General features: G+C 35.0%; 1 protein-coding gene across 7 annotated transcripts in view; it reads right to left on the reverse strand.

Moving 5' to 3' along the window:
* ERBIN (erbb2 interacting protein) overlaps nucleotides 1-26,560 on the reverse strand; it is a 126,991-nt gene that overhangs the window by 47,044 nt on the left and 53,387 nt on the right. For all 7 annotated transcript variants that reach the window (XM_039255520.1, XM_039255519.1, XM_039255517.1 and 4 more), the window contains exons 5-11: nucleotides 14,982-15,060; nucleotides 13,426-13,515; nucleotides 10,376-10,432; nucleotides 6,024-6,087; nucleotides 2,523-2,597; nucleotides 1,508-1,652; nucleotides 233-305 (exon numbers count right to left, since the gene is read on the reverse strand). In XM_039255520.1, the coding sequence (XP_039111451.1) occupies nucleotides 233-305; nucleotides 1,508-1,652; nucleotides 2,523-2,597; nucleotides 6,024-6,087; nucleotides 10,376-10,432; nucleotides 13,426-13,515; nucleotides 14,982-15,060 (583 nt within the window). The remainder of the gene's footprint in view (nucleotides 1-232; nucleotides 306-1,507; nucleotides 1,653-2,522; nucleotides 2,598-6,023; nucleotides 6,088-10,375; nucleotides 10,433-13,425; nucleotides 13,516-14,981; nucleotides 15,061-26,560) is intronic.

A 26,560-nucleotide genomic window follows, 5' to 3' on the forward strand; every position in this document is an offset into this window, starting at 1 on the left:
ATCTCCACTAAACTTAACAATTAAAATAGTCTCTGTTATAAATATATCCAACCTGTAACCAATTACTTATTTAAATGCGTATGGAATCTCCCTTAGATGCTATTTATGCACTTATCTGAAAAAAAAAAATATATATATATAAAATTTGGCTGAATGAAACATACATAATATAAACACAGATATATACAACTGAATGAAAGCCAAGTCATCTAGTGAGTCAGAAAAATCTTACCCTCCTATAGAGTCTGGCAGATACATTAACTGATTTTCATCTATTTTAAGAGTTGTTATATTCTTCAACGAACCTATTTGAGGGAAGAAATAATACACAATTTTCCAGCTTGAACTAGAAGCAAGTCAAGCAATGGTCAATGTGAGCACATATTACATTTGACAGGAATCATGTAGAACTTTCTTAGTCAACCTACCTAAAAGAGAAACCAACCTCATCTCACCTCATCCCTCCTAATCTCATCACTATGTACTCCCTTACTCTGTATTTTCAGTTTTCACCTATATATCACTTTTTAACATTAGTATGTATTTATCTATTTTACTCCTGCTAAAATGTAAGGTTCATAAATGTAGGGACTTCTGTCTGCTTTGTCACAGCTGTAGCCCTGCTCCTTAAAACAATGCCATGGCACAAGTGAACACAAACAAAAAGGAAATAGTAGGTGTGTAACAAACTATTCTCTGTATTCTAAATACTAAAACAATAAGAACCAAGCCTGAATTTAAAAGTGGTGAATAAGTTGTAGCAGAATTTGCAAAATGTAACATGAGCTAAAACAACTATGTAACTTGACAAGTGTGTAAAAATATTTTTTGGTTCTTATGTTTAAACATCATGAAGATGGCAACGTTTACATTTTTGGTTCTTCAAAAAAGTAATTCCACTTCCTTGAAGCATCATTAGACTACAAGCAACTATACATATATAGACTCTCATAGGATTTGCTTTCTCATTTGTGAGTCTAAAATGAAAGAAGACTGAAAAAAGTTACTAGATAAGGGCTATGATTAGAAGTTAGTCACAGTTTTATTAGAGTGATAAAAATGACATTTCCATAAAGACAATTGGAGTAATATCAACTAGGAAGTAAAATGTGTAAGTGATCACATGAGGAAAACAAGTTATCTAAGATTTGTGACTGGCAGTACAACAAAACTAGGTCATAATGAGGGTCTCTGGGTGGCTTCCAGGTGGTTGAGCAAGAGACTCTTGATTTTGGCTCAGGTCATGATCTCATAGTTTGTGAGTTCTGAGCCCCATGTTGGGCTCTGAGCTGATAGTGTGAAGTCTCCTTGGGATTCTCTTTCTGTCCCTCCCACATCATGTGTTCTATCTCTCTCAAAAAACTAACTAAATAAATAAACCAAAAAAAAAAAAAAAAGCTCATAATAACTGAAATTTGATATATGAAAACTTTCAGCATAGCAATGACAGAAAGGTAATTTGTGAATTAGTAAAAACGAATTACATGAATTAGAAAGCAATACAAACCAATAGTCTCAGGCAGTTGTTGAAGTGAATTGCTTGATAACAGGAGGTCCTGAAGGTTTTCACATGCTGAAATTCCTTCTTCAATCATTTCAATATTATTTTTGGAAACATCCAAATATGTGAGCTGTTTCAAACTACCAATAAACTAGAAGTAAAAAACGGAAATCTAATGAATCTATTAAGTTAATTTATGGCAAGTTTAGGTTATAAGCTCAATACTAAGTTATAATTCATTACTACATGCTTATATGAGAGAAAAGATTCAATTTTTTTTATTGAAAGACACGAGTAGGGGTGCCTGGGTGGCTGAGTCAGTTAAGCATCTGACTCTTTGATTTCGGCTCAGGTCATGATCTCTGCCATTTGTGAGACTGAACCCCGTATCCAGCTCTGCACTGATACTGTGGAACCTGCTTGGGGTTCTCTCTCCCCCCTTCTCTCTGCTCCTCCCCTGCTTGTGTACTGTCTCTCTCTCTCAATCTCTCTCAAAATAAACAAACTTTTAAAAAATGCCATAAGGAATGTATTCAGTAATAAAGCTAAGAGATTCTGCTAAGACCTTAGTAGAGTGACAATGAAAACACATTTTTCTTTGGGAACTCAGCTGTCACCACTGGCTAGGGCAATAGCACATACAGGTAAATCTTATGTTCTTCAGGTATGGGAATAAACAAACATCAGTTGATAAGGCAGAAATTACATGGAAAATATCCTACTTAACAATTTTCGGGACAAAATGAATTAGGATATAAACTCAACTGCAGCCATGGGAGAGTTTACAGTCCAGATTATTAAAAAGAGATTATATTACAAATGTTTACTATGGAAATTTTCTGATCTTAATCAAGGATGTATTGATGGTAAAAAAAAAATGTCATTTATTTCTATTTAATACTATTAAAAATTAGACAACTATTCTTTTTTTTAAAAAAAAGTAATCAGAAAATGTACAATTCATAAAACTGCAAAGAACAGAGAGCAGTAAGAGAATCCATTTAAAGTTTGATATACGTACCCCTGGAATAAAGGTCAGTCTATTCCCATCCATCCAAAATTCTTTCAATCCACTTAGTTGTTCAAGTACTTCAGGCTATTTGGATAAGAAGGGGGTAAAGAGGTTCAATACTTTAGTTGAAAGTTTTTGTTTGGCAAAAGAAGCTCCAGGGAACTTCTAATGATGACTTCTATTTTAAAACATTAAGTAAATAACTGGAGGGGTAGGGGTGGGGAGCAGAGCCAAGATTTGAGACTTTCCACTATATTATAGTTATTACAGTTATATTACTAAAAAAGAACTCAAAGATAGTCATTCCAGAAGAGCATAAAACTCAGTTAAGCTTTTCATTACAGAGCAGGCTCAAGTATTTATAAAATAAATAAAGAAATAAAAATAAGGGGCGCATGGGTGGCTCAACTGGTTAAGTGTCTGACTTCAACTCAGGTCATGATCTCATAGCTTCTGAGTTTCAGCCCCGCATCGGGCTCTGTGCTGACAGCTTCGAACCTAAAGCCTGCTTTGCATTCTGTGTCTTCCTCTCACTGCCTCTCTCCCACTCACACACACACACACACACACACACACACACACACACTCTCTCTCTCTCAACAGTAAATAATTAAAAAAAAAAAAAAGAAATGGAAATAAGACCCACTGCTTTTAAGAGCAGAATCAAAAGATACTCTCAATTATTATCTGTAAAAACATTTAGTCTTTTATGAAAACCACAAGGATACTCCCTAATGACTGAGAGAGGAAAAAACATCTTAAATGTCTAATAAGGAAGAGGTAAGTAAATCAAGGCATGAGCACATGGTACACATATTCTGTTATTTTGAACTTCCAGCAATTACAAAGTGAAATACTGTTTTTAGTATGCTGTTGGCAACCAAAAAATTAATCAGAGGGTTGCAGTGGACCTTTGTATTGAGTCAAAATTTGATCTTGGCATTCTGCCCTTGCAGGCTCTATTGAATACCTTCTTCAAAGGTATTTCTGTCACCACACCACAAACCTGTGTCCAGTCATTAAGACCGTGATGGCAGAGAATACCATCAATATCTAACCAATATAATAAATAACATGATTAATACATAAAAGTCATATCGTTTAGACTTACTGCTAGTGTAAAAATACAGGTAAGAATACTAAGTGTAACTTGGATAAAAAGAAATATTCTTTCGTGCTTTACCTGTTGTCATCCTAAGGTTAAGTTTTTAAAAAATGTATAATGCTAGAGACCAAAACATACAAATACTAATGAATTTGAAAGCTGCTGATTTACAGGATTAACAATAATTAATTAAGATTTTTCAAATAGTTAATGTGGAAATAGATTAATACATGTAAAAATATTAAGTTTAATAAGTTAAGAAGCATAGTATATGTATTTTTCTCAAAAGGAGTAAAAACTTCCACATCACACAATAAAAGCCATCATAAGCCATCTTCAACTAAAATAAAGAATATGAAAGTATTTCAGAAAACAAATGAAGTATCCAAAACAACCGTGCTCTTCCATTGACTTTAGATGGAAAGTTCACTGACTATTTGTTGAAAAATGTATAATACAATAACCCACTGGGTAATTATGAAGCTGACAATACTGAGAAATTCTTGTTCTTAAGCTTATCATTTGACAACAGAAGTGAAAAGATGCTCAATGTCACTCATCACCAGGGAAATACAAATCAAAACCCACAATAAAAGATCACATCACACCTGTCAGATGGTTAAAATCAATAATACAAGAAACAAGTTTTGGTGAGGATGTGGAGAGGAATACTCTTATCATTGGTGGGAATGCAAACTGGTACAGCCACCATGGAAAACAGTATGGAGGTACCTTAACAAATTAAGAAATACGATCCAACAATTTCACTACTGGGTATTTACTCAAAGAATACAAAACACTAATTCAAAAAACATATATGTACTCTATATTTATGACAGCATTATATATATATAGCCAAAATATGGAAGCAGCCCAAGCGTCCATCGATAGATGAATGGATAAAGGAGATGTAGTATATACAGATACAATGGAATATTACTCAAACATAAAAAAGAATGAGATCTTGCTATCTGCAACATGAATGGCTCTAGAGCATAACGCTAAGCAAACTAAGTCTGTCAGACAAAGACAAATACCACATGATTTCACTTACATGTGGAATTTAAAAAACAAATCAAATGAATAAAAAAAAAAAAAAAAAAGAGAGACAAACCCAGAATCAGAATCTCAACTACAGAGAGCAAACTGAAGGAAATGGATGCGGGGATGCGAAGAATAGGTGAAGGGGATTAAGAGTGCTCTTGATGAGTAACATACAGAATTACATTATGATCACGTGCTGAATTACTACATGACACGTCTAAAAGTAACGTAATACTGCATGTCAATGATACTAGAATTAAAAAAAAAAGACTGTCTTTTGAAATCAACCGTAATTTAAAAAAAACAATGTAAAAAATTTTAATGACGATATTTAGGTCCACGAATTCCTTTAAAAAAAAAAATATCTAGCTTATTTTCCGAGTTCTTTTGGAGAACTCACTAAAGACAAAAATCAATTTACATACTCCTTTCCTTTCTGATTCCACATCATTGCACACTTTGCACACAAAGCAAAAACAATCCAGAAGTCTTAATGCAAACTCAAAAATAACAATTGTTTCACTCAATGTTTTCCCTTTAGCTATTAAGTAAAATTATAGAAAAATATTTTATCTTTGAATAAATTCTTGACCAATACACCTAAGGAGCTTTTGATTCAGAAGTGCTTTTTAAAAATCTTTATGTTTATAAATAAAAACGTTTATTCATTTTTGAGACAGAGAGAAATGGAGAGGAAGGTGAGGAAGGGGAGGAGAGAGGGAGGAAGACACAGAATCTGAAGCAGGTTCCCGACGAGGGGCTCGAACCCAGGTTATGAGCTGAGCTGACATCAGGCACCTAACTGACTGAGCCACCCAGGCACCCCAAGAAATACTTTTCTGATACACTCTAGGCTGATATAACTTTGTTTTTCCTTTATAATCTCTCACATTGTTTACTGAGTGTGCCTAAAAACTTTTAGTTACCTTTTCCATGGGTTTCTCATTTTTTTTTACATTTTATTCTCACTACTGTTTGATTAATTTTCCATTAAGAATTTTCATATATTTTCTCTTAAAAATATGTTTATCTTTACCCTATTTTATATTTAAAAAATGCAAAGAAATAGGGGTGCGTCAGTTACTAGGTTGGTTAAGCATCTGACTTTGGCTCAGGTCAAGATCTCACTGTTTGCGGGTTCAATCCCTGCATGGAGCTCTGTGCTGACAGCTCAGAGGCTGGAGCTTGCTTTAGAGTCTGTGTTTGTGTGTGTCTCTCTGTCCCTCCCCCACTAGTGCTCTGTCTCTTTCCCTCAAGAATAAACAGTTTAAAAAAATTCAAAACATGTAAAGAAATAAATACATTAATTTTCACATGTTCTCAAACATAAGACCTATGGATAGAGGTTGGTGTGAACTTACCACTTCTGTGAATTCATTACTTCCCAAATCCAGTCTTTCCAGTTGGGTCAGTCTATTCATGGTTCTATGTATAAGGGATTAATGAAGAATTAAGTATAGAAAAATATTAATTACCTGGAAGCTTTGAAAACTAATAGTATTAAACATTCTTATGTAACATCTAATGTATAGGCTTTCACATACTGACAAAGTAAAAATAATTTCTCAGAAGTCAACTATATTTAATTTCTAAATAAAGTAAGTTATAAATTATTCTCTAATTTTGTCTTCTCATCAGTTTTTTATTTCTATTCATAAGCAATTATAGTACGTTTAAATCCACAGACCAGAATTTGAGTTTTCATTTTTTTCACAAAATAAATTTTCATATAAGCCAACTAATAAATCAGATTGTTTGGCAGGTATATAGTTATTATTAACTTCTTTCAAGACTTGTCATATATTTATAAAACTTCAATATAGCTGATTCTGAAAATACTCAAAATTCTAAGACTAGTAAATAGGACATTTCTCCCCATAGTTTCAAATTAAATTCAATATAACTCAAAATAACATTTTATAAGAATCAAAAACAAGACTAGATGAAATTTATTTTAAATTAAAGGCACAATACACTATTTTTAACTTCCAACTTAATATTTGTCTGCAATTACAGACTTGAGAAATGCACAAAACCTAATTTCACAATGAAATAAACGGAGTTGTATTTTTCTGTCTCCATCAAAATGGTATTTTAGAAAACTTAACTAATTAATTCAAACACATATTTATACTCTTAAGTTGCTATTTTTAGAGAAACCTAGTCTTTGACAGATTTAGGTACTACCAGCTACCCAGATAAAGAACTCTGTGTTATAATTTTTTTGGATGACAAAAGGAAAGCAAAATATAGTTACTGTCATATTATTAATATATATTAATATGCTAGTAAGTTAAAAACTAACATCATTAAAAACAACAGCCTCCTTAAATTACAACACAAGAACACAGACTATTTTTATCTTCCTTGGGAATTTAACAAATTAGAAAAAGCAAAATAAAATTCACTTAAAACATTTCTCTGGCTCTTTGATGAAAAAACTAACAAACTTAAAAACACACATAAATGTAATGCCACAGTGTTACTGACCTAATGTTAAGAGGAAGCTAACTTTCCCCAACCCTTCCATTTTAAATGTGCCATTCTATCAACATTCCTTTATTTTAAATTATTTCACACCAATTTTTCCTGAAAGCTGCTTTACTTAACTTAGATTTATTAAGGACCTAATCTCAGGTACTATAAAGTACTTTAATTCTATTTCCCTTACTCAAATCTGTCTTTGTCCAGAAAATCTCGAAGTCAGTTCTAGTTTGCTTTGTAACAAAGCAAAAGGTGTTTCCAGGATCTTTCTGTAGAAAGATTACATGCTATGATATTAAACTCTTATGTCCATAATATCATACCAGGTAAACATTTGAGAAAAGTAGAGAGGTCTCTGAGGAAGGAGGCCAAGACTGAAAGAAAACAACCTTATTCTTCTTAATTCAATATTCTTAAAAATGACAAAAGAACATAGCAAATCTACACATACCAGTTAAACACTACATCAATAGTTAAGTAATACAAGAGTACAAAAAAGAAAAGTAGTGCACTGGAAAAATTCAATTATGAATGATATCTTTAGGAAGTGAGGTTTTAAAAGTGACTTATGAAAAAGTGAGTAACAGATGTATATAATTAAAAAGGAAATACAGGGACGTCTGGATGGCTCAGTCGGTTAAGCGTTCAACTCTTCTTGATTTCAGCTCAGGTGCTGATCTCACAGTTTGCAAGATCAAGCCCCACATCGGGGTCTGCACTGGAGATGAAGCCTGTTTAAGATTCTCTTTCTTTCTCAAAACAAACAAATAAAAACCAGACAAGGAAATATAGTGTAAAATCCTAGAAGCATCTCCATCTCAACCTGCATTATTGGCAACTTTGGTCCTATTTAGATACCTAAAAAGTCTCAAATGCTAAGACAAAACTTTATGTTTTCATTTCCAAGTCTTTTCATTTATGATCTAGCTTTTTTCTTCAAGGATAACTAAAAACAATACCCCTCAAATTTCTTCCTGTGTATCTCTAAAATTCCTTTATATTTGACTTCTTTCTATCATTTCTTCTCATGTCACAGAGGAAAAATTCACATCTTCGTGTGTTTGGTCCCAAGCCCTCCAGACTGAGATGGGATTAAATTTCACTTAGCTACGTATCTAAAACAGTTTCCCCACTGCTCTAATCTTTGATTATAAAAGGGTTCATTCACATAACGTGAATGCATATTACTTTTGAAACATTTTAAACTCCGGACTCTTTATAGTTGTGAAGGCTCAAAAGTTTTAATCATAAGTCTTAAAAAGAAAACAGGAGGGGCGCCTGGGTGGCTTAGTTGGTTAAGCGTTCGACTTTCGCTTAGGTCATGATCTCGCGGTTCGTGGGTTCGAGCCCCGTGTCAGGCTCTGTGCTGACAGCCAGCTCAGAGCCTGGAGCCTATTTCAGAGTCTGTATCTCCCTCTCTCTCTGACCCTCCCCTGCTCACGCTGTCTCTCTCTCTCTCCTAGAAATAAATTAAAAAAAAAAAAAAGAAAAGAAAACAGGAAAGATCTATTTCAGCAAACAATTTACATCTGTTTTTAAGTTTTATTTATTTTTGAGAGACAGTGAAAGCATGGGGGAGGGACAGAGTGAGAGAGAGAGACAGAGACAGAGGATCCCAAGTGGGTCCCCATGCTGACAGCTGAGAGTCCAAAGCAGGACTTGAACTCACGACATGAGATCATGACCTAAGCTGAAGTCAGATGCTTAACTGACTGAGTTACCCAGGTACCTCTACAACTTTTTTTTTTTTTTTTTAAGTAGACTTCACACCCAGCACAGAGCCCAATGTGAAGCTTGAACTCATGTTCTGAGATCAAGATCTGAGCTGAGATCAAGAGTCAGACACTCAATCCACTAAGCCACCCAGGTGCCCCAATTTACATCTTATTCAAATCTCTTAGAAAGCAGTCAAGTTTTGAACTAATGAGTTATCAATGCCAGTACCATATCTGTAAAATATTTAAATCTTTTTTAATTTAATATGGATAATTTCCATATACTCACAACTGTCACTGTAAGTACAATCATTCGTGCACTGAACAATTACTCAGTTAATACATAATGTCTTCTGGGAATCAAAACTAGATATGTTCTTTGTCCTCCAAAGACTTATAGTCATGGGGAAGGTTACAAGCACATATGCACATGCATATAAATTGGTCGGGTAAAAATGGGAGTAAAATGTATAAAAGCCTAAGAATTATGTGATAAATTTTATAACAGATATAAATAAGATGCCAAAGAATTTGAGTAATGAGAACTAACTCCTGGGTAACTGGAGATAACCTCCCTTAAGAGGTAACAATTAACTCTTGACAATTCAATCACAACAGAAATTGGTAACATTTTCTGTAAAGGTCCAGGTAATAAATAATTTATGCTTTGAATACAGTCTCTGTCACAGCTACCCGACTCTAACACTATAAAGCAAAAGAAGCCATAGGCAATTTGTAAATGAATAAATGTGTTTCCAGTGAAACTTTATTTACAAAAATGAACAGTGGGCCAGATTTAAAAAGACTGTATTTTGCCAATGCTTACAATGTAAGAATGTAGCAATGAACTCAATAAGTTTTAAGGTACTCATAAGTGGACACAGACTACAGGGCATTATAATTCTGTAGACCTGTTTTAGTTTGATCTTATTTGCTTTTGGATGGCCATCTCTTCTAATGTTAGCTTACCAGTAGGGGGCCCTCCATCCCACTTTTAATTTACAGCAGACTACAAAACCAGACAAATTCTTAGAATTATAGTTATCCGACTTCACATGAAGACTCTATTGATTTCAATAATAAATACGATATACGAGCTCTAGTATATGAACTGGGACCTCTATCTGGGGCTCATGTGAGCTTTATGTACATATTGATATTTGTAACACAAGACCGAGTTCCAGAAAGCTATGCAATCACTACAAAATACCAACAACAGATGCACAAGTTTTATATTCAACACAACTAATTATAATGTGAACACAAATGTCAGCCTTTTAGAATAATTTTCACTCATATTTTAGGTATTACAAAGTTAACATTTCTCTAAGGACACAAGAATTCAAAATTCTTGGGGCGCCTGGCTGGCTCAGTCAGTAGAGCATGTGACCTCTGCTCTTGGGGGTTATAAATTCAAGCCCCACATTGGGTGTAGAGATTACTTAAAAATGAAAATCTTCAAAAATAAAATCTTTAAAAATTCTTATTTTAGAAAAGACAGCACCTTTACTTACTTTGGCAACATTTTCAACTGGTTTTCTCTAAGTTCTAATATCTGGAGTTTAGTTAATCTGCAAAACAAAGTAACAAATCAAGCATCTATGACAAAAACAATGAATTTAATTACCAAAGTAATGTCACGTGCTAAAGTTTTAAAGCAATCAGTATTTATTGTGTAATTATGAAGTAAGAAAAGACAATTTCTGCTCCTCAGAATTAGTGGCGGGGGTGTGGGGTTGGGGGACAATTAAACACTTCTACATACTTAAAGCACATAATGTCCCTAAATATCAATCTAACAGTATTTCACGTGAAAATGCCTCCCCAAATTATTAGCCGGTAATAAATTAGAAAACAATAATTCATTTCAAGAGTCCAGCTCTGAGAGAAAAAAGAATAAAAGAACATAAGGGAACATAAAAAAGGAGAAATCCTCTGGCCATTCAGTGATGCACATTTCTATAGAAATAGAGGGAAAATAAGCAGATTAGGCAGTCCACAGGTGCTAACTAATGCCACAATATTAATCATATTATAATATATAAATATGTCAAATACAAACAAATCATATTGTTTGTATTTGTATACCTTAACACATAGGATACACACTCTTGTATGCACTGTATGCTTTGTATACCTTAACATATTTGTATACCTTAAACTTATACTATGTGTCAAATACAATTTAAAAAAAAAGTGGTCCAAAAGCCAGGCACAGAAAAGGAATCTAACAAGTATACACTAATTTTTATATATTTTCATATATAATGCATATGCATATTACATATATACACATATAGATATATGTATATAAATATATGTAGCATGATAACATAGCTCCCACAAGACAGTCGCTGGGCCACATTGCCCAGAATTCTTTCCTTTTTAATTGAAATATAGTTGACATATAACATTATTACTCTCAGGTGTACAACATAAAGACGTGACATCTGTATATATTGTGAAATGATCACCAAAGTATAGTTAACGTGCATCACCACAGCTACAAAATTTTTTTCTTTTTCTAATTTTTTTACTGTTTATTCATTTTTTTGTTTGTTTTTTGAACAGTTTTTATTTTTTTTATTTTTTTACAAAAAGTTTATTGTCAAATTAGTTTCCACATAACACTCAGTGCTCATCTCCACAAGTGTCCTCCTCCATGCCCATCCCCCCCACCCCCCCAAATCCATCAGTCCTAAGTTTTTGTCAGCATTCAAGAGTCTTTCATGGTTTGCCTCTCTCCCTTTCCCCCACCATTTCCCCCCTTCTTCTCCCCCTTGTTCCTCCATCAAGTTCCTCCTAATCCTCCTATACGTGCAAACATATGATATTTGTCCTTCTCTGCCTGACTTATTTCACTCAGCATAACACCCTCAAGGTCCATCCATGTTGCTACACATGGCCAGATTTCACTGTTTCTCATTGCCATGGATTATTCCATGGTATAAACCACATCTTCTTGATCCATTCATCTGTTGATGGACACTTAGGCTCTGTTTATTCATTTTTGAGAGACAGAGCGTGAGTGGGGGAAGGGGCAGAGAGAGATGGAGACAAAGAATCTGAAGCAAGCTCCAAGCTGTCAGCACAGAGCCTGACACGGGGCTCGAACTCACTAACCGTGAGATATGACCTAAGTAGAAGTCAGACGCTTAACCAACCTAAGCCACTCGCCACTCAGGTGCTCCACAAAAATTTTTTTTCTTATGATGAGAACTTCTGATATCTATTCTCTTAGCAACTTCCAAATATGCAATTCAATATTGTTAACTATAGCCACCATGCTGTACATATATACTCGTAATTTATTTATTTTATAACTGGTACTTTTTGACCACCTTTACGCATTTCACCCACTCTCACCCCCTGGCAACCACCAATCTGTTCTCTGTCTAAGAAGCTCAAGTTTTGTTTTGTTTTGTTTTAAGATTCCACACATAAGTGAGATCATACAGTACTGTCTTTATTTATAGACACAAAGATGACAAAATTAACATGTCACTGAATAGCATTTTCTCTAGTAATTAGTTTAAAAACAATAATAACTCTGGGACTCTTGGGTGGCTCAGTTAAGCATCCAACTCTGAATTTGGCTCAGGTCATGGACTCATGGTTTGTGAGATAAAAGTGTTCCGTCAGGCTCTAAGCTGACACCAAAGGAGCCTGCGTGGGATTCTCTCTCCCTCTCTCTCTGTCCCTCCCATGCCCACATGTTCTCTCTCTCTCCCTCTCTATCAGTAAATAAACACTAAAGAAATAAAAATAAATACAGTAATAATTTGATACCTATTATTCATTCATTCATTCATTCATTCATTCACTGACTCATCTTTTCATTAAGAAAAATTACTCAGGGCGCCTGGTGGCTCAGTCAGTTAAGCGTCCGAGTTCAGCTCAGGTCATGATCTCATGGTTCATGGGTTCAAGCCCCGCGTTGGGCTCTATGCTGACAGCTGCCTCAGAGCCTGGAGCCTGCTTCAGATTCTGCATTTCCCCCTCTCTCTCTGACCTTCCCCTGCTCATGCTGTCTCTCTTTCTCTCTCAGAAATAAATAAAAAACATTAAAAAAAAAGAAAAAAGAAAAATTACTCAAAGACTATAATGACAAAAAGAATTGCATGTTCAGATATTGGTAGAAGTGTGTAATGGGGGGGGACCCCAGAAACACACTTTCTTTTCTCCAGAACTTTGAGTCTAGTGGAGAAGACATATAAATCAATAATAAAGACCATTTTGAGCTGTGATAAATGTTAAGAAAACATTCAGTATCTCAAATATACACAAATTACCCACATTTAAACCATTTCTGCATACTTGAAAAAACCAATTCAAGTCTTATATTATCTTCTCTTCTCAATATTCACTGCTTATTATTTACTTCGGAAAATAAATTCAAAAACAAAATAACAAGTTGTGAAAAAAGTGTAAAAACCATACTGGTTGGAAATAATTACAAATCAAGAGGCTGTGAAAGTGTAATTAATAGTATAACTGAAGCAACTTGTTCTGTAAACTTTTTAAGACTTAACAAGAAAAGGTTTTAGAAGAAACCGTAACTTACCTGCCAAAATTAGCTGGCAAGAACTCAAGGAAAGCATCATTTAGATACAACTGGGTTAGGTTTAACAGCTGAGAAAATCCATCAGGAAGCCTAAACAAAATATATCAGAATTTAAGTTACACTAACACACAGAATTTCAGTCTCTTACCAAATCTCTCTAAGAACTAACCAGCACATGCTCTTAACAGATCATCGTCACCTTTTTACTTTTATGAAGGATCCTCAAAGATTTCCCTTTTGTAATAATTTACCCGTTTCAATGTTTATAATTTCATCTCTTTGTAAAAAGGGAATGAGACAGTATTCATCTCAAGAGGATAAAATGTGCACAAAAAGATCAAGTCTAAAGAACCAAAATACACAGAAATGTAGTTAGTACATAACTATGACATCAGCAGGCACTACTAAAATTTGTCTTAAAATGTCAGTCCAAAGGACCAGATAAAGAATTCGAAACCTTGACAGTTTTGACTTTTGGGGCTGGATAATTCTTTCTAGGGGGTAGGCTATCTTCTGCTTCTGTTTAGTAGCAACCCTGGGCTTTAGCCATTAGGTTAGAGCCATTAGGTTTATGTTATTTTCAATTTCAACATCTGGCTCTTAAATAATTAAGTCAAGACTGCATACTTTTATAGTAAACAAATGAAAAGAAATTATTAAAAAAAAAAAGCTAAATGGTATTTTAAGGCCATCTCAGAACCTATACATGTATTAACTTTATCTTTATTTCCCCTGGTTTGCAAATTAAATTACAGATCTAGAACTGGATGCTAGAGTAATATTTTCAGCTGAAAATAAAACATCATCTATACATGTTTTTCCTGGATTTTAACAAGTACAAAATTCTCTGGCAGTGAGACATCCCACTCTTTGACTGATCTTGTTTCTCCTCTATGTTACATTCCTTCATCTACCAGAGCAAATGAAGCACCACAGTTTGGAAAACTCATTAAAAAACAGAACTGTAATACGTGAAGCTTGCTTTTAGTGTTTGACTTAGCTATACTAAGCTATGCTCTATTCATCTTTTGTTTCACCATTCCATTTTTGCAAAATTTAACAGCTCTGGTGTCAGGAAAGCATTCTATTTATAGCCATTACCATCATCAAAGAATACTTATGACCTCTTGTATATGGTGCAACCAATCACATGGTTTTTCTTTTTTTGTTGTTTTTACCTTCTTGATCTTTCAGTGTCTTTTATTATTTTCGAAAGGTTTAGCATGCTGCACAGCTGATTTGTAAGTGAAGATATTCTTACATTTTGCAAGTATCACTGAATAAGGAGACCTGGATTCTAGCCTCATTTCTGATACAAACTATCTGCGAGACCTGGAACAAAACAGCTGTATTATCTCTCTGGCTGTCTAACTGACCTCTGTAAAATATGGGGTTAGAAAAATTATTTAAAAGGTTTCTTTTTAATCTAACATTGAAATTTTGTACACATTTAAGGCCGATACCGACTAATCATTAAAACAGAAAAGTAATTTTCTACTACTATCTCATAGACGTTTTATTCCCAAAATTAACTTATAATTGAATTGAGAACTTACTTGGAAATAGGGTTTACACTGGCCTCCACAACTGTCAAAACTTTACAATTTTTTATATTTTCTGGAAATTCCTGTATTCCTAGAAAATGAAAAGATCAACAATCAAATGAAAAGGATCTTTTATAAAAAATAAAATAACAAAATTAATTACCATATACCTGCAGATTCAAAATTTACCAACTAAGTAGGATCTAGATAAACTGACACCAACATCAGCCTAACAGAATTACCACTACAAAGATTCCTCTTTTTTCTCTTTCATTTTTTTCATGTGCCTCTTTATAACCATCAATTACTAATTTTACCGCCCTTTCCTCCCCTTAGTTCTTCTGAAAATTAGTTAGTGCCTTCTCTATTTGATGATGTGAAGGATACAAAATGGAGAAAACTTAGCATTCTTCCTATTTTTCTGCTGTAAAAAGATGCATTACTTTTTTAAATGCTGGGCGCCGGATTAGGTGGACCCTAACATGTGTATATATATAATGACTAAGCTGAAAACAAAGCTGAAGATAGAAGAGGTAAAAAATCTACACATGATATGACAGCAGATAGGCCTGAAGGCAGCTGCTGAGGAAAATTTCTGTAAAATGCCACAAGCGTTGTGACAAGCCAAATTACAATTAGCTTTCTAAGCACTTAATCTTATTTTCACAAACTATCTCAGCAAAAATACACGAACAATAATTTATGAACAATAACCCACAAACTTTAAGTAGCAACGTTGTAATCCAAACTAAAAGAATGTTAAAGCTTTTTCAAATATTCCAAAAACTGTTTGTTAAGACTCATTCCTATACTGATACAGTATCATTATTCCACATGGTTGACACTGGAAGATCATTTAAACTTCTTTAAATCTCATCACTATATCATTCTTTACAAAAATTTTTTTAATGTTTATTTTTCAAAGAGAGACAATATGAGCGGGGGAGGAGCACAGAGAAAAGGAGGCACAGAATCCGAAGAAGGCTCCAGGCTCTGAGCTGTCAACAGAGGCCGACGCAGGGCTCGAAGCCATGAACTGTGTGTGAGATCATGACCTGAGCCGAAGTCAGACGGTTAAGTGACTGAGCCACCCAGGCGCCCCTATCACTATCATTCTAAGTAAGCAAATTTACCACAGTGCCAAACATGGAATTTCAGGAGATGAAATATGAATGATACAAAATCACCAACTAGTGGGGCGCCTGGGTGGCTCAATCGGTTAAGCGTCCGGCTTCAGCTCAGGTCATGATCTCATGGTTCATGGGTTCGAGCCCCGCGTTGGGCTCTGTGCTGACAGCTAGCTCAGAGCCTGGAGCCTGTTTCAGATTCTGTGTGTGTCTCTCTCTCTGACCCTCCCCTGCTTATGCTGTCTCTCTCTCAGAAACAAATAAAACATTAAAAAAAAAAAAAAAACCAACTAGCAAATAATGCAGTAATAACTGTTCACTCAAAATTCATCAGTGAACACTAATATTAGTGGGTAAAATAATGATGAAAAATTGGAAATTAATATAGTCTCAAAGTTTCTTCAAAAAAGATGCTTATTAATAATAAAAGGAAAAAAGCAATTATAGTGAAGAAATCTCAAAGACACCAACTTAAATTGCTTCAAAGTCAGGCTCACCAGTTAGCGGCAGCAGCATGTGGCACCTAATCTACGATGCACTGAGAAGATCCAATACCATTACTGTCATATTCTTGCCAAAAATATATAACATGAAGTTAGTCATAAGCAAGCATCCAAACAAATCCAAATTTAGGGAAATTCCGCTATGTAACTGGCCACTAACCTTAAAACTATCAAGGTCAAAAAAGGAAAAACGAAGACTGAGGTCTCTGTAAGGGGGAACCCGAGTACCACTGGGGGACTGTAACAATGTCAGTATCTATCTTGTTCTAGAATATTAAAAAGGTTACCACTGGGGGGAAAACTAGGTAACAAGTAGAAAGGACTACTCTCTATATATTTCTGACAATTGTACAGGAATTTATAATTATCTCAAAAAATTTTAATTAAAGAAATCTGGGCTCAATGATTTCTTAGGGGAAGGTTTTATTACCATTGTTTTTATTAAAATTCAATTTCTCTAAAAGTCAAGATAACCCATTGTTTCAATTTCAGTTTTAGGAACTTTTACTTTTGTTGGAATTTACTGAGTTCACATAAATCTTCAAATCAGTGAATATAAACAATGATGGATACCTAATAATATTAAGGAATTACTGTTAGCTGGGTTTACGTATGACAACAGAGTGATTTCATCTTGACAAGCTTATGTATGAAAAAGGTTATCCATGATTTGTTTTAAAACAATCAGAGATGTCAAAATAGGAGATATGGATGGAGGCAGAGTAGGAGGTATTTAAAATACTGATAAGTGCTGAAATTGACAGATAGATATATCAGGTTTATTATATTATTCTACTTTTGTAAATGCTTGGAATGTTTCCCTATAAAAGATTATTGACTGTTCAGTTACTAAAACAGACTCAGATGAAACAACTTAAAAACAGTTACTATACTTAAAGGGGAAAAATGGAACATTATTTAAGAAATAAACAGAAACTTCACAGATGAAAAATATAGTACCTAAATGAGAAATCCACAGGACAGGATTAAAAGATCACACAGGACGCCTGCGTGGCTCAGTCAGTTTAGTTAAGTATCTGACTTAGGCTCAGGTCATGATCTCGAGGTTCGTGGGTTCAAGCTCCGTGTCGAGCTCTGTGCTGACAGCTCGGAGCCTGGAGCCTGCTTCTGTATGTCACGCTTTCTCTCTTCCAGCCCCCTGACTGCCCCATCCCCACTCATGCTCTTTCTCTTAAAAATAAACATTTAAAAAAGAAGAAGACGAAGACTAGATACTGTAGGAGAAAATCCTGGTGAGCTAGAGGACATGGAAACAAAAATTAGCCCACCTGAAACATAGGGAAAAAAATAGAATGAAAAAAATATCAACAAAACTGAGAACATGTGGACAATGTCAAGCAGGCTAACATGTATTTATCTATCTTTAGAAGTTTATTTACCAGCCTACAACTAAGAATACATGCTCTTTGTTTTTGTTTTTTAAGTTTATTGTCAATTTGGCTAACATACAGTATGTAAAGTGTGCTCTTGGCTTTTGAAGGGAGAACCTTTGCCTTCTCTTTTTTAACTACTTGATTTGGACATGGCACAGTTATCAATGTCACTAGATCCTTCCCAACTCCTCTCCAGGGTGGCAATGACAAATTTCATACCACAACATCTATACATATTCTATGTTTGTTTTAAAGTTCATTAATTTATTTTTGAGAGAAAGAGAGAGTGAGCATGCATGCACACACAAGACAGGAGGGGCAGAGAGAAAGTGAGGAAGAAAGAAAATCCCAAGAAGGCACCATGTCACCAGCGTGGAGCCTGAAGCAAAGCTTGAACCCACATACTGCAAGATGATGACCTGAGCCAAAATCAAGGGTTGGATGCTTAACCGACTGAGCCACCCAGGTGCCCCTATTATACATATTCTTGTTGACATCTATTATCTTTACATGCCAATATAAGGGGTTGAACCTCACCAGCAGTAATAATAGAAACTTAAATTTAAATTAAAGCTAGGGGGCGCCTGGGTGGCTCAGTCAGTTAAGGGTCCGACTTCTGCTCAGGTCATGATATCGTGGTTGTGGGTTAGAGCCCTGCGTTGGGCTCTGTGCTGACAGCTAGCTCAGAGCCTGGAGCCTTTTTCAGATTCTGTGTCTCCCTCTCTCTCTGACCTTCCCCTGCTCACGCTCTCTCTCTCTCTCTCAGAAATAAATAAAAATTATAAATAAATAATTAATTAAAGCTAGGTGTGTTCTTGATATTTTCCAGTGATACTGAATACACTTCCTAGATATTTTCTAATGATATTCAATACCTTTTCATGTGTTTAGTGATCATTTTTATTTTATTCTTCTTGAACACTTTGCCTACTACACATTTTCTATTGGATCATCTTTTCATTATTGACTGGAGGCATTCTTTAGAAATACTAGTATATCAAGTTTTCCTCACGCCTTGTCATGTGTTTTTATTTACATATTTTGTCATAAAGAAATTTCATTCCCTTACTACTATGCTCCTTATATCCTAAATGAGTTATCTTTTCTATCTCGAAGTCATAAAAATATTCTCCCACATTTTCTGCCAATGATAACTTGTTTTTCATATTATTGTCTTTAATTCATTTGCAATTTATTTTAACACATACTATTAAGGATACCTTTGTTTATTTCTCATATAAAAACACTGTTCTATAGGTCTCTGGGTGGCTCAGTCATTTGGGCATTAGTCTTCATTCAACTTGCGTCATGATTTTGGGGTTCTTGACTGTGAGCCCTGCATTGGGCTTGCTGCTGTCAGCATGGAGCTACTTAGGATCCTGAGCACCCCTTCCCCAATCCCTCTCTCAAAAATAAACAAACATTAAAAACAAAACTAAACATTGTTCCAATGCTTACAAAATAGTTGTTTTCCTTATTCCATTGATTTGTAGAGGCACCTCTGTCATATTCCAAATTGTCTCATTGTTTTGTTTCTTGACAATCTTTTCTTTTAGATCCTTCTGACCTACTCCATAGTTTCATGCTTTTCTTCCAGTTAGGTTATACGGCCCATTTTCTATTAAGTTCATTTCCAGATATGTGTCATAGATTGACTATACTCATGGACTTGCTCCCTATCCCACTCTCTACCATGTGGTATTTCAGCTTTTCCCATCATAATATTAAGTATAATTTCCCTCTTCCTGATTCTGGGCTCAGTCACGTGTTCAGCTTTGACCATGAAACATTAACAGAGCTGATGAAGTATCAAAGGTTTAAATAAGTTCTGGCTAACTTCCACTAGCTCTCAGAATTCTCATTGCTCTGTGAGGACATGGCTGGGATTGCTAGGACTAGCCTGATGGAGAATGAAATCTGTGGCAGAGTGATTCCTGTCATCCCAGCATAGGATCCCCAACACTGCAATTTAAGCAGATCTTTTTTCTTTTTTAATACTTTTGTTATGTATTTATGTACATATGTAGGCTTCATGCCCCGCATGGAGCCTGATGTGGGGCTTGAACTCATAACCCTGAGATGAAGAACTGAGCAGAGATCAAGAGTACTTAACCTGAGACTGTCCTAACAGTCTTTACTAGTTTTGTTACCAAAGTGTATTTTACCTTAAGGATGGAGTTGTATACTTTCCCCACTTATCCTAATCTACATGATAGTTTTTCATAAATTAGAGATTATCCTAATTCCATTAAGGTTTAATCAAACTTGTTTTCAATGTAGGTATGGTTTTTCTGACTACCCAATATAATACTGTATGCATTGGTCTTTTCAAGTTTTCTGCTTCTTGAGTTGACTCTGGAAATTTATTTTTCATTTCATCTAAGTTTTAAAATGTAGTGGCTTTATACTATCCATTCTTTTTCTTTTGACTGAAAAGTCACTTTTTAATAAAATGATGGTAATAGGAATGGGGGACAAGAATTTCCTTAGTGATAAAAACAACCCTGCTTGAAGTCACAAAATTGGAAATACTGATCTTCAAAGCAACCCTTTTACCTAGAAATTTAACACCTCACTTAAGCATTTTAGTATAGGTATACAATTAATTAATAGTATCTGTGTTTCTTCTGTTACTGGTTAAAGGTTTTATTTAAGTTGATTAGATTTTCTATTCTAAGCACATGTAATTATTTAGTATTGTTTACCTTTTTGCACAACAAACATTTGTTAAATTTGACTTACCACCCATAACATCCCTATTTTTTACACCAATTTTCTTCCTTCTTTTCTCTCATTCATTTACATACAAAATATGTAAGGAGCACCTGAGTGGTTCAGTGACTTGATCATTCAACTCCTGATTTTGGATCAGGCTGATTGTGGCTCAGGTCATGACCTCACAGTCTTGAGATCGAGCCCTGAGTCTGGGCTCTGGACTGATGGTGGATTCTGTTTAAGATTCTTTCTGTCCCTCTCATTGTGTGCCTCCTGGCTTGAGCTCACTCTCTCTCTCTCTCAAGTAACAACAACGAAATATTTAAGGTTACCGAATCAAGTTCTTTGGGAGTTAAATTCTTATCAATCCTTTAAATAATTTGAGACAATCTGTCTCCAGTGGTAATTCTATTGAGGATACATTAAAAGAACTTCAATATAGATTAAAACAGTACCTCTTTGCTAAACCGACTTTATATCTTAAAAATTTGGGGGTGGTGCCTGGTAGGCTCAATTGGTTAAGTGTCTGACTTTGGCTCAGGTCATGATCTCACAGTTTATGGGTTTTGTTGTCCACTTCGGATCCTCTGTCTCCTTCTCTCTCTCTCTGCCCCTCCCCCACTTGCTTGCTCTCATTCTCACTCTTGCTCTCAAAAACAAACAAACAAAAAATTGTATGGGGTGGCAGCAGGGCTTCCAGGGTAGATGTGGTGCTCAAGGGTCAAAAGCAAGTGACACAGAAGAAAAGGGCAAAAAAGACAAAGACTTTGGAATATTATGAAAAAGGTATTATAGACATCTGTTAAAAAAAAAATCACTCTACGAACATACACTTCATTTCTCTTGTGTGAACACCAAGGAATGGAATTACTGAGTTAGGTATATGGCTACTGATGTGGTGAATTACACGAATTAAATTTGCAAATACTGAAGTAGCTTTCAATATCTACAATGGGTCCCACTTGGTTGTGGTGTATTATTCTTATCAAATACTTTTTTTTTTTTTTTAAATATAACACTCCACACTTAGAGGAGGGACAGGTGAAGGACATTCCACAGTTTCCATTAGCACCCCACTTCATTTAAAACTTGGCTAAATATCTCATTTCCTTGGCCTTTTTTTAAGTCCTTAAAGTATCATGAAATGGTCTATATAAAAGATAGTATCCAAGAGCTATAATATTTTTAGTACATGATCAAGTCTCTTAAGGAGAAAAAAGACCAATGAGTATTCTGTATGTTCTACTGATCTAAACTTTTATGTGGAAAAGGAATAATTTCAAGAGTTCTATATTAGATTTCTATAATTTTAATATTTAATGGAAAGTAATGTTTTTATCATCCTCTACAAATAAACATGTATTTTATATTTTTAAAAATGTAAAGTACTTTACTCCATAGGTTAAGGTTTATAAAAAGTAACCAATCCATACCTGTGAAATTAGTAATTCTAAATCATCTTCAGCTTTCAGATACATAGCAATAATTTTTCCATAAATAAGTACTTTTGAAAAACTCATGGGTTTTCTACTTTTACAAATTTTTAGCATTGCACTTACTATGACTTCAATTCCTACAGGTTCCAAATCTGTATCTCTGGTTCCCTGCCCTCTCCTTAACTTCAAAAACAAATTTTCAAATGCCTTTTACATACTGCTTAGGTATCTCAAAACATGGCCCAAACTGCAATTCCCTATACTTTGTATTATTCACCAAATATGTATCAACTATACACAGTGTAAGACACTACGCTAAAGACTGTAGATACTAAGACAACGTTCCTTTTCTTGCTTGAGAAGCTAAATTTGAGCTCCCTACCAACCCCCACCCAAAAAAATGTTTTCACCCCACCGGTTTACTTCCATCCTAAGTAGTCTTCCTTCTCAGGATCTTTTGCACCTTTCCTTTCTTCTTCTACATCTCTTAATGTTGGGTTGCCTCCCAGGGCTCATTCTTTAGGTGTCTTTTCTTTCATATGTTATTTCTAATTCTATTTCTAATCTCCAGCTGTATATACCATCTCTCTGCTGACAACTCCCATATATGTAAAGCTGGCACAATTCTCTCTTAACTGAGAACTGCTGACTCCTGAGAATAATTAGGTATCTTATTTTAAATAAAACATGACCTCTGATTTTTTTCCACTAAAAACTAAAACTCCCAGAGATGACCCCATCTTGACTGTCAGCACCTCTATCCTTCCACTACCATAGATCAATACCACTGAGGGCATCTTTACCTCTTATCTCATGTTCCACATTTCAGTCCATCTTAAAATCTTGTCGACTCAGCCTTCAAGACATCTAGAGTCTGTCCACATCTCAGTGCTTCTATTACTATCATCAGAGGTGACTGAAATAACATCCCTACTGGTTACTTTTCACCCTTGTACTCAGAATGTTTCTACACATGACCAGCATAAATCTTTAAAACACAAATCAGGGGCGCCTGGGTGGCTCAGTTGGTTGAGTGTCTGACTTCAGCTCAGGTCATGATCTCACGGTTTGTGGGTTTGAGCCCTGTGTCGGGCTCTGTGCTGACAGCTAGCTCAGAGCCTGGAGCCTGTTTCAGATTCTGTGTCTCCCTCTCTCTCTGACCCTCCCCTGCTTATGCTGTCTCTCGCTCTCTCTCTCTCTCTCTCAGAAATAAATAAAACATTAAAAAAATTAATAAAACATAAAATACAAATCAGATCATGCTCTGATCGATCTGCTCAAAGCTTTCCAAATGATTCTGTATCACAGAGTGAATGTCAAAGAACATACTATTACCTACAAGGCTCTCACTCTCTGACCACTATTCCTCTCATTTTCCCATCTTGCTTACTACACACATATTATGGACACTTACTTGCACCTTATAAACTTTACGCTGCTGTTCCCTTTCTGGTACATTCTTACCTTAAATACCTACATGGCTAACTTCTCAAGTCCTTGCTCAAGTCACTTTCTCAAGGAGGCCTACTCTCAATGCCTGTGTTAGCCAGTCTTCAAAGATGGTTCATCTTATCTTTAAAGTGTGCAGAACCTGAATTTTATCATGAGTTACTTCTTAATTCTCTAACAATTTCAAATATCTGTTCCTTTTTCATTTTCAATTGAATAGCGCTCCTTCTTTGTCATATACCCTTTTTATAAGAATTTGACTCTTGCTCAAACTTAATATTGGAAAACACTGGATTAGATATTACAAAACGTGGCTTTCCTCTTTACATTACTATTGCTTGGTAATAGAAGAACTTTTTCTCTACTACTGGGACAGAGAATGTACCTTCTGACATCTACGAGCTGGCCTGGTACTATGAGCTAGTCCTGTGTATGACTATGGACTACCTACTTGGCATTCAGAGAGAGGTTTTGGTATTCTCTTTTTCAACTAAATGATTTCAAAGAGTATCAACATCAACATCAGACCAGGCCATTCTATGATGATGAAGGACTAAGACAAAAGCAAATTTTTACAGTTAACTTTTTAAACAATATGGGTTTAAATGGTGCAGGTCCACTTATACAAGGATTTTTTTTTTTTTTTTTTTTTTTACAGTACTGTAAATGTATTTTCCTGTGACCTTCCTAATAACATTTTTTCTCTAGCTTACTTTATTTTAATAATATAAAATATAATACATATACAAAATATGTTGTATGTTATGTTGCGTTTATATTAGCGGTAATGCTTCTTGTCAACAGTAGACTATTAGTTAAGTTTGAGGGGATTATACACAGTTATAGTTATACACAGATTTTCAACAGTGTAGGGTGTTGGTGCTCCTAATTTCCACATCATTCAAGGGTCAACTATAATCATGTCTGAACAAACACAATCAAATGTAATCACATCTGAACAAATACGAACACTGTCCAAAACACAAAATATCAAACAGTTCCTTCTCCCAACTACTGATTGTCTGCTGTTTCTTTACCAATTACAACTTAAGCCTGGCTCTAATATGCCCTAACAGGTAAGGTTTATTCTAGTTCCCAATTATAGAACTACCCCTACTCTTGACAGCAATGTATCCAGAGTAAAACCTCATATTCTAAACCTTCCCCCAAATCACAAAACAAAAGCTCAAATCCTATAATAAGTCTTTTATCTTTAGTACCCCGAGACACCACTTAGATCTCCATAGTATGGGATTTTACTCACTGCATCAAGTAATAAATCTAAACTGTTCAATCATAGGTCAGTTCCTGGTGATCTCTGCTGAAAGTGCATCAATACCCCAATGCCCTAATTATAGAATATAAACAGGGAGTTCCATTCAAAACAGACTAAACCAGGAAACTCAAATAATTATACTGACCAAAGGATAACAGATCTATGATTTGACCAAGTATAACATAATGAGTGATAAGGCCTATGGTAAGGCACAGTGAGTGCACATCCCAGTTACAGGCTACATCATTAACATACTTGGCTGTGATATTGGTCTAAATATTTTTAAGTTCCAGGTTAGTTTAACACAAGGTTTTTCTTTTTCATTATCTTAAAGAGCTCAACTTAAAACAACTGAAAATCAAATTAGTAATTTTACAAATTTGAAAACACAGGAGAAAAATGACTTCCCAAGCCAACTGTAATTTTCCTCATAATCAATTTAACTTTTCTGAGCTTAAAGTGAAGAGCCTTTGTCAGCAGTTGGTCCCCAATAACATTTTCTCAGGTTCAATGAACTGTTTTCCATTTTCACCATAAACTTTCAATTCATTCTTCCTGGGCTTTTGACTCAGTTAAAAAGGCAGGCCTTATTTAACCTCTCCAGCATTCCCATATCAGAAAGATCTGAGCTACTCTTTCTGGTTTCTCTAGTTTTTCTTATAATTTCCTGGCTTTCTATTCCATGTGCTCAAACAGATGAATTAACAAGTAGGTAGTCTTCATTTCTTTTATCTCCCCTTCCCAAACAGCTTCCCCAATCAATTACTTTGGCAGAATGTTTAATCATCATCCCCATTAGTCTCCTCAAGAAGGACAGGCCATTTGAACACAAGAGATAACAACTTCTCGAACACTACTAGCTATTTGCAATGACTTGGGATAGTAGCTTGGTGAACTTTTATTTCTATAAAAAGCTAACAATAAACCAAAACTTTAGTCACAAAAGGAAGATAAAATTAAATAAATTTACAAGCTAGTGCAGTTTCATTTAGATATCAGTTTAAGACAAAAAAAAAGAGATGGAAACAAGTAAAAGGCAAAGGACTGATTCCACCATTTAAAAAACAGATGAGGGCCTACCTATGTGAAATCAAAGAGAAAGAGGAGAAAAGAATAGATAAATCAATTTAATTTATAGTGAAAATAAATTGTAAGGTTTACTGGCAGGAATAACTAAGGTCATACCCTTTCTGTACTATTTTGAGTGCTCATCTTAAATCTTTTCACACTAAATAAAAATTATTTCTAACTCCTCAAAAACACTCATAAGCTGATGGAATTGTATAAAACAGGTTTTCAATACAAGCAACAAGAAACTGATGAGAAAAGAGGGAAAGGGGGTGCCTGGGTGGCTCCGCTGGTTTAGCATCCCATTTCAGCTCCAGTCATGATCTTGCAGTTGGTGGGATCGAGCCCCGTGTCAGGCTCTGCACTGACAGTGTGGAGCCTACTTGGGATTCTCTCTTGTTCTCTCTCTGCTCCTCCCTCTTTCTCTCAAAATAAGAGAAAAAGTCTACAGTCCAATAGGTTCCCATAACTCAAACACACTATTCTTTAAAAAGTTGCACGAAACTCTAAAATATTGATTTAAGGATGCTGCAGCACCGTAACTGCACCATTTTCAATTCAGAGTAATAAACCTGGGGTTAAAGCATTTTTAGGAGGTATATGCAAACATCCTCATTATTGAG

The sequence above is a fragment of the Hyaena hyaena genome, unplaced genomic scaffold (genome assembly GCF_003009895.1).
Source record: "Hyaena hyaena isolate Hyena2069 unplaced genomic scaffold, ASM300989v1 scaffold_530, whole genome shotgun sequence".
Lineage (NCBI taxonomy): Eukaryota > Metazoa > Chordata > Mammalia > Carnivora > Hyaenidae > Hyaena > Hyaena hyaena.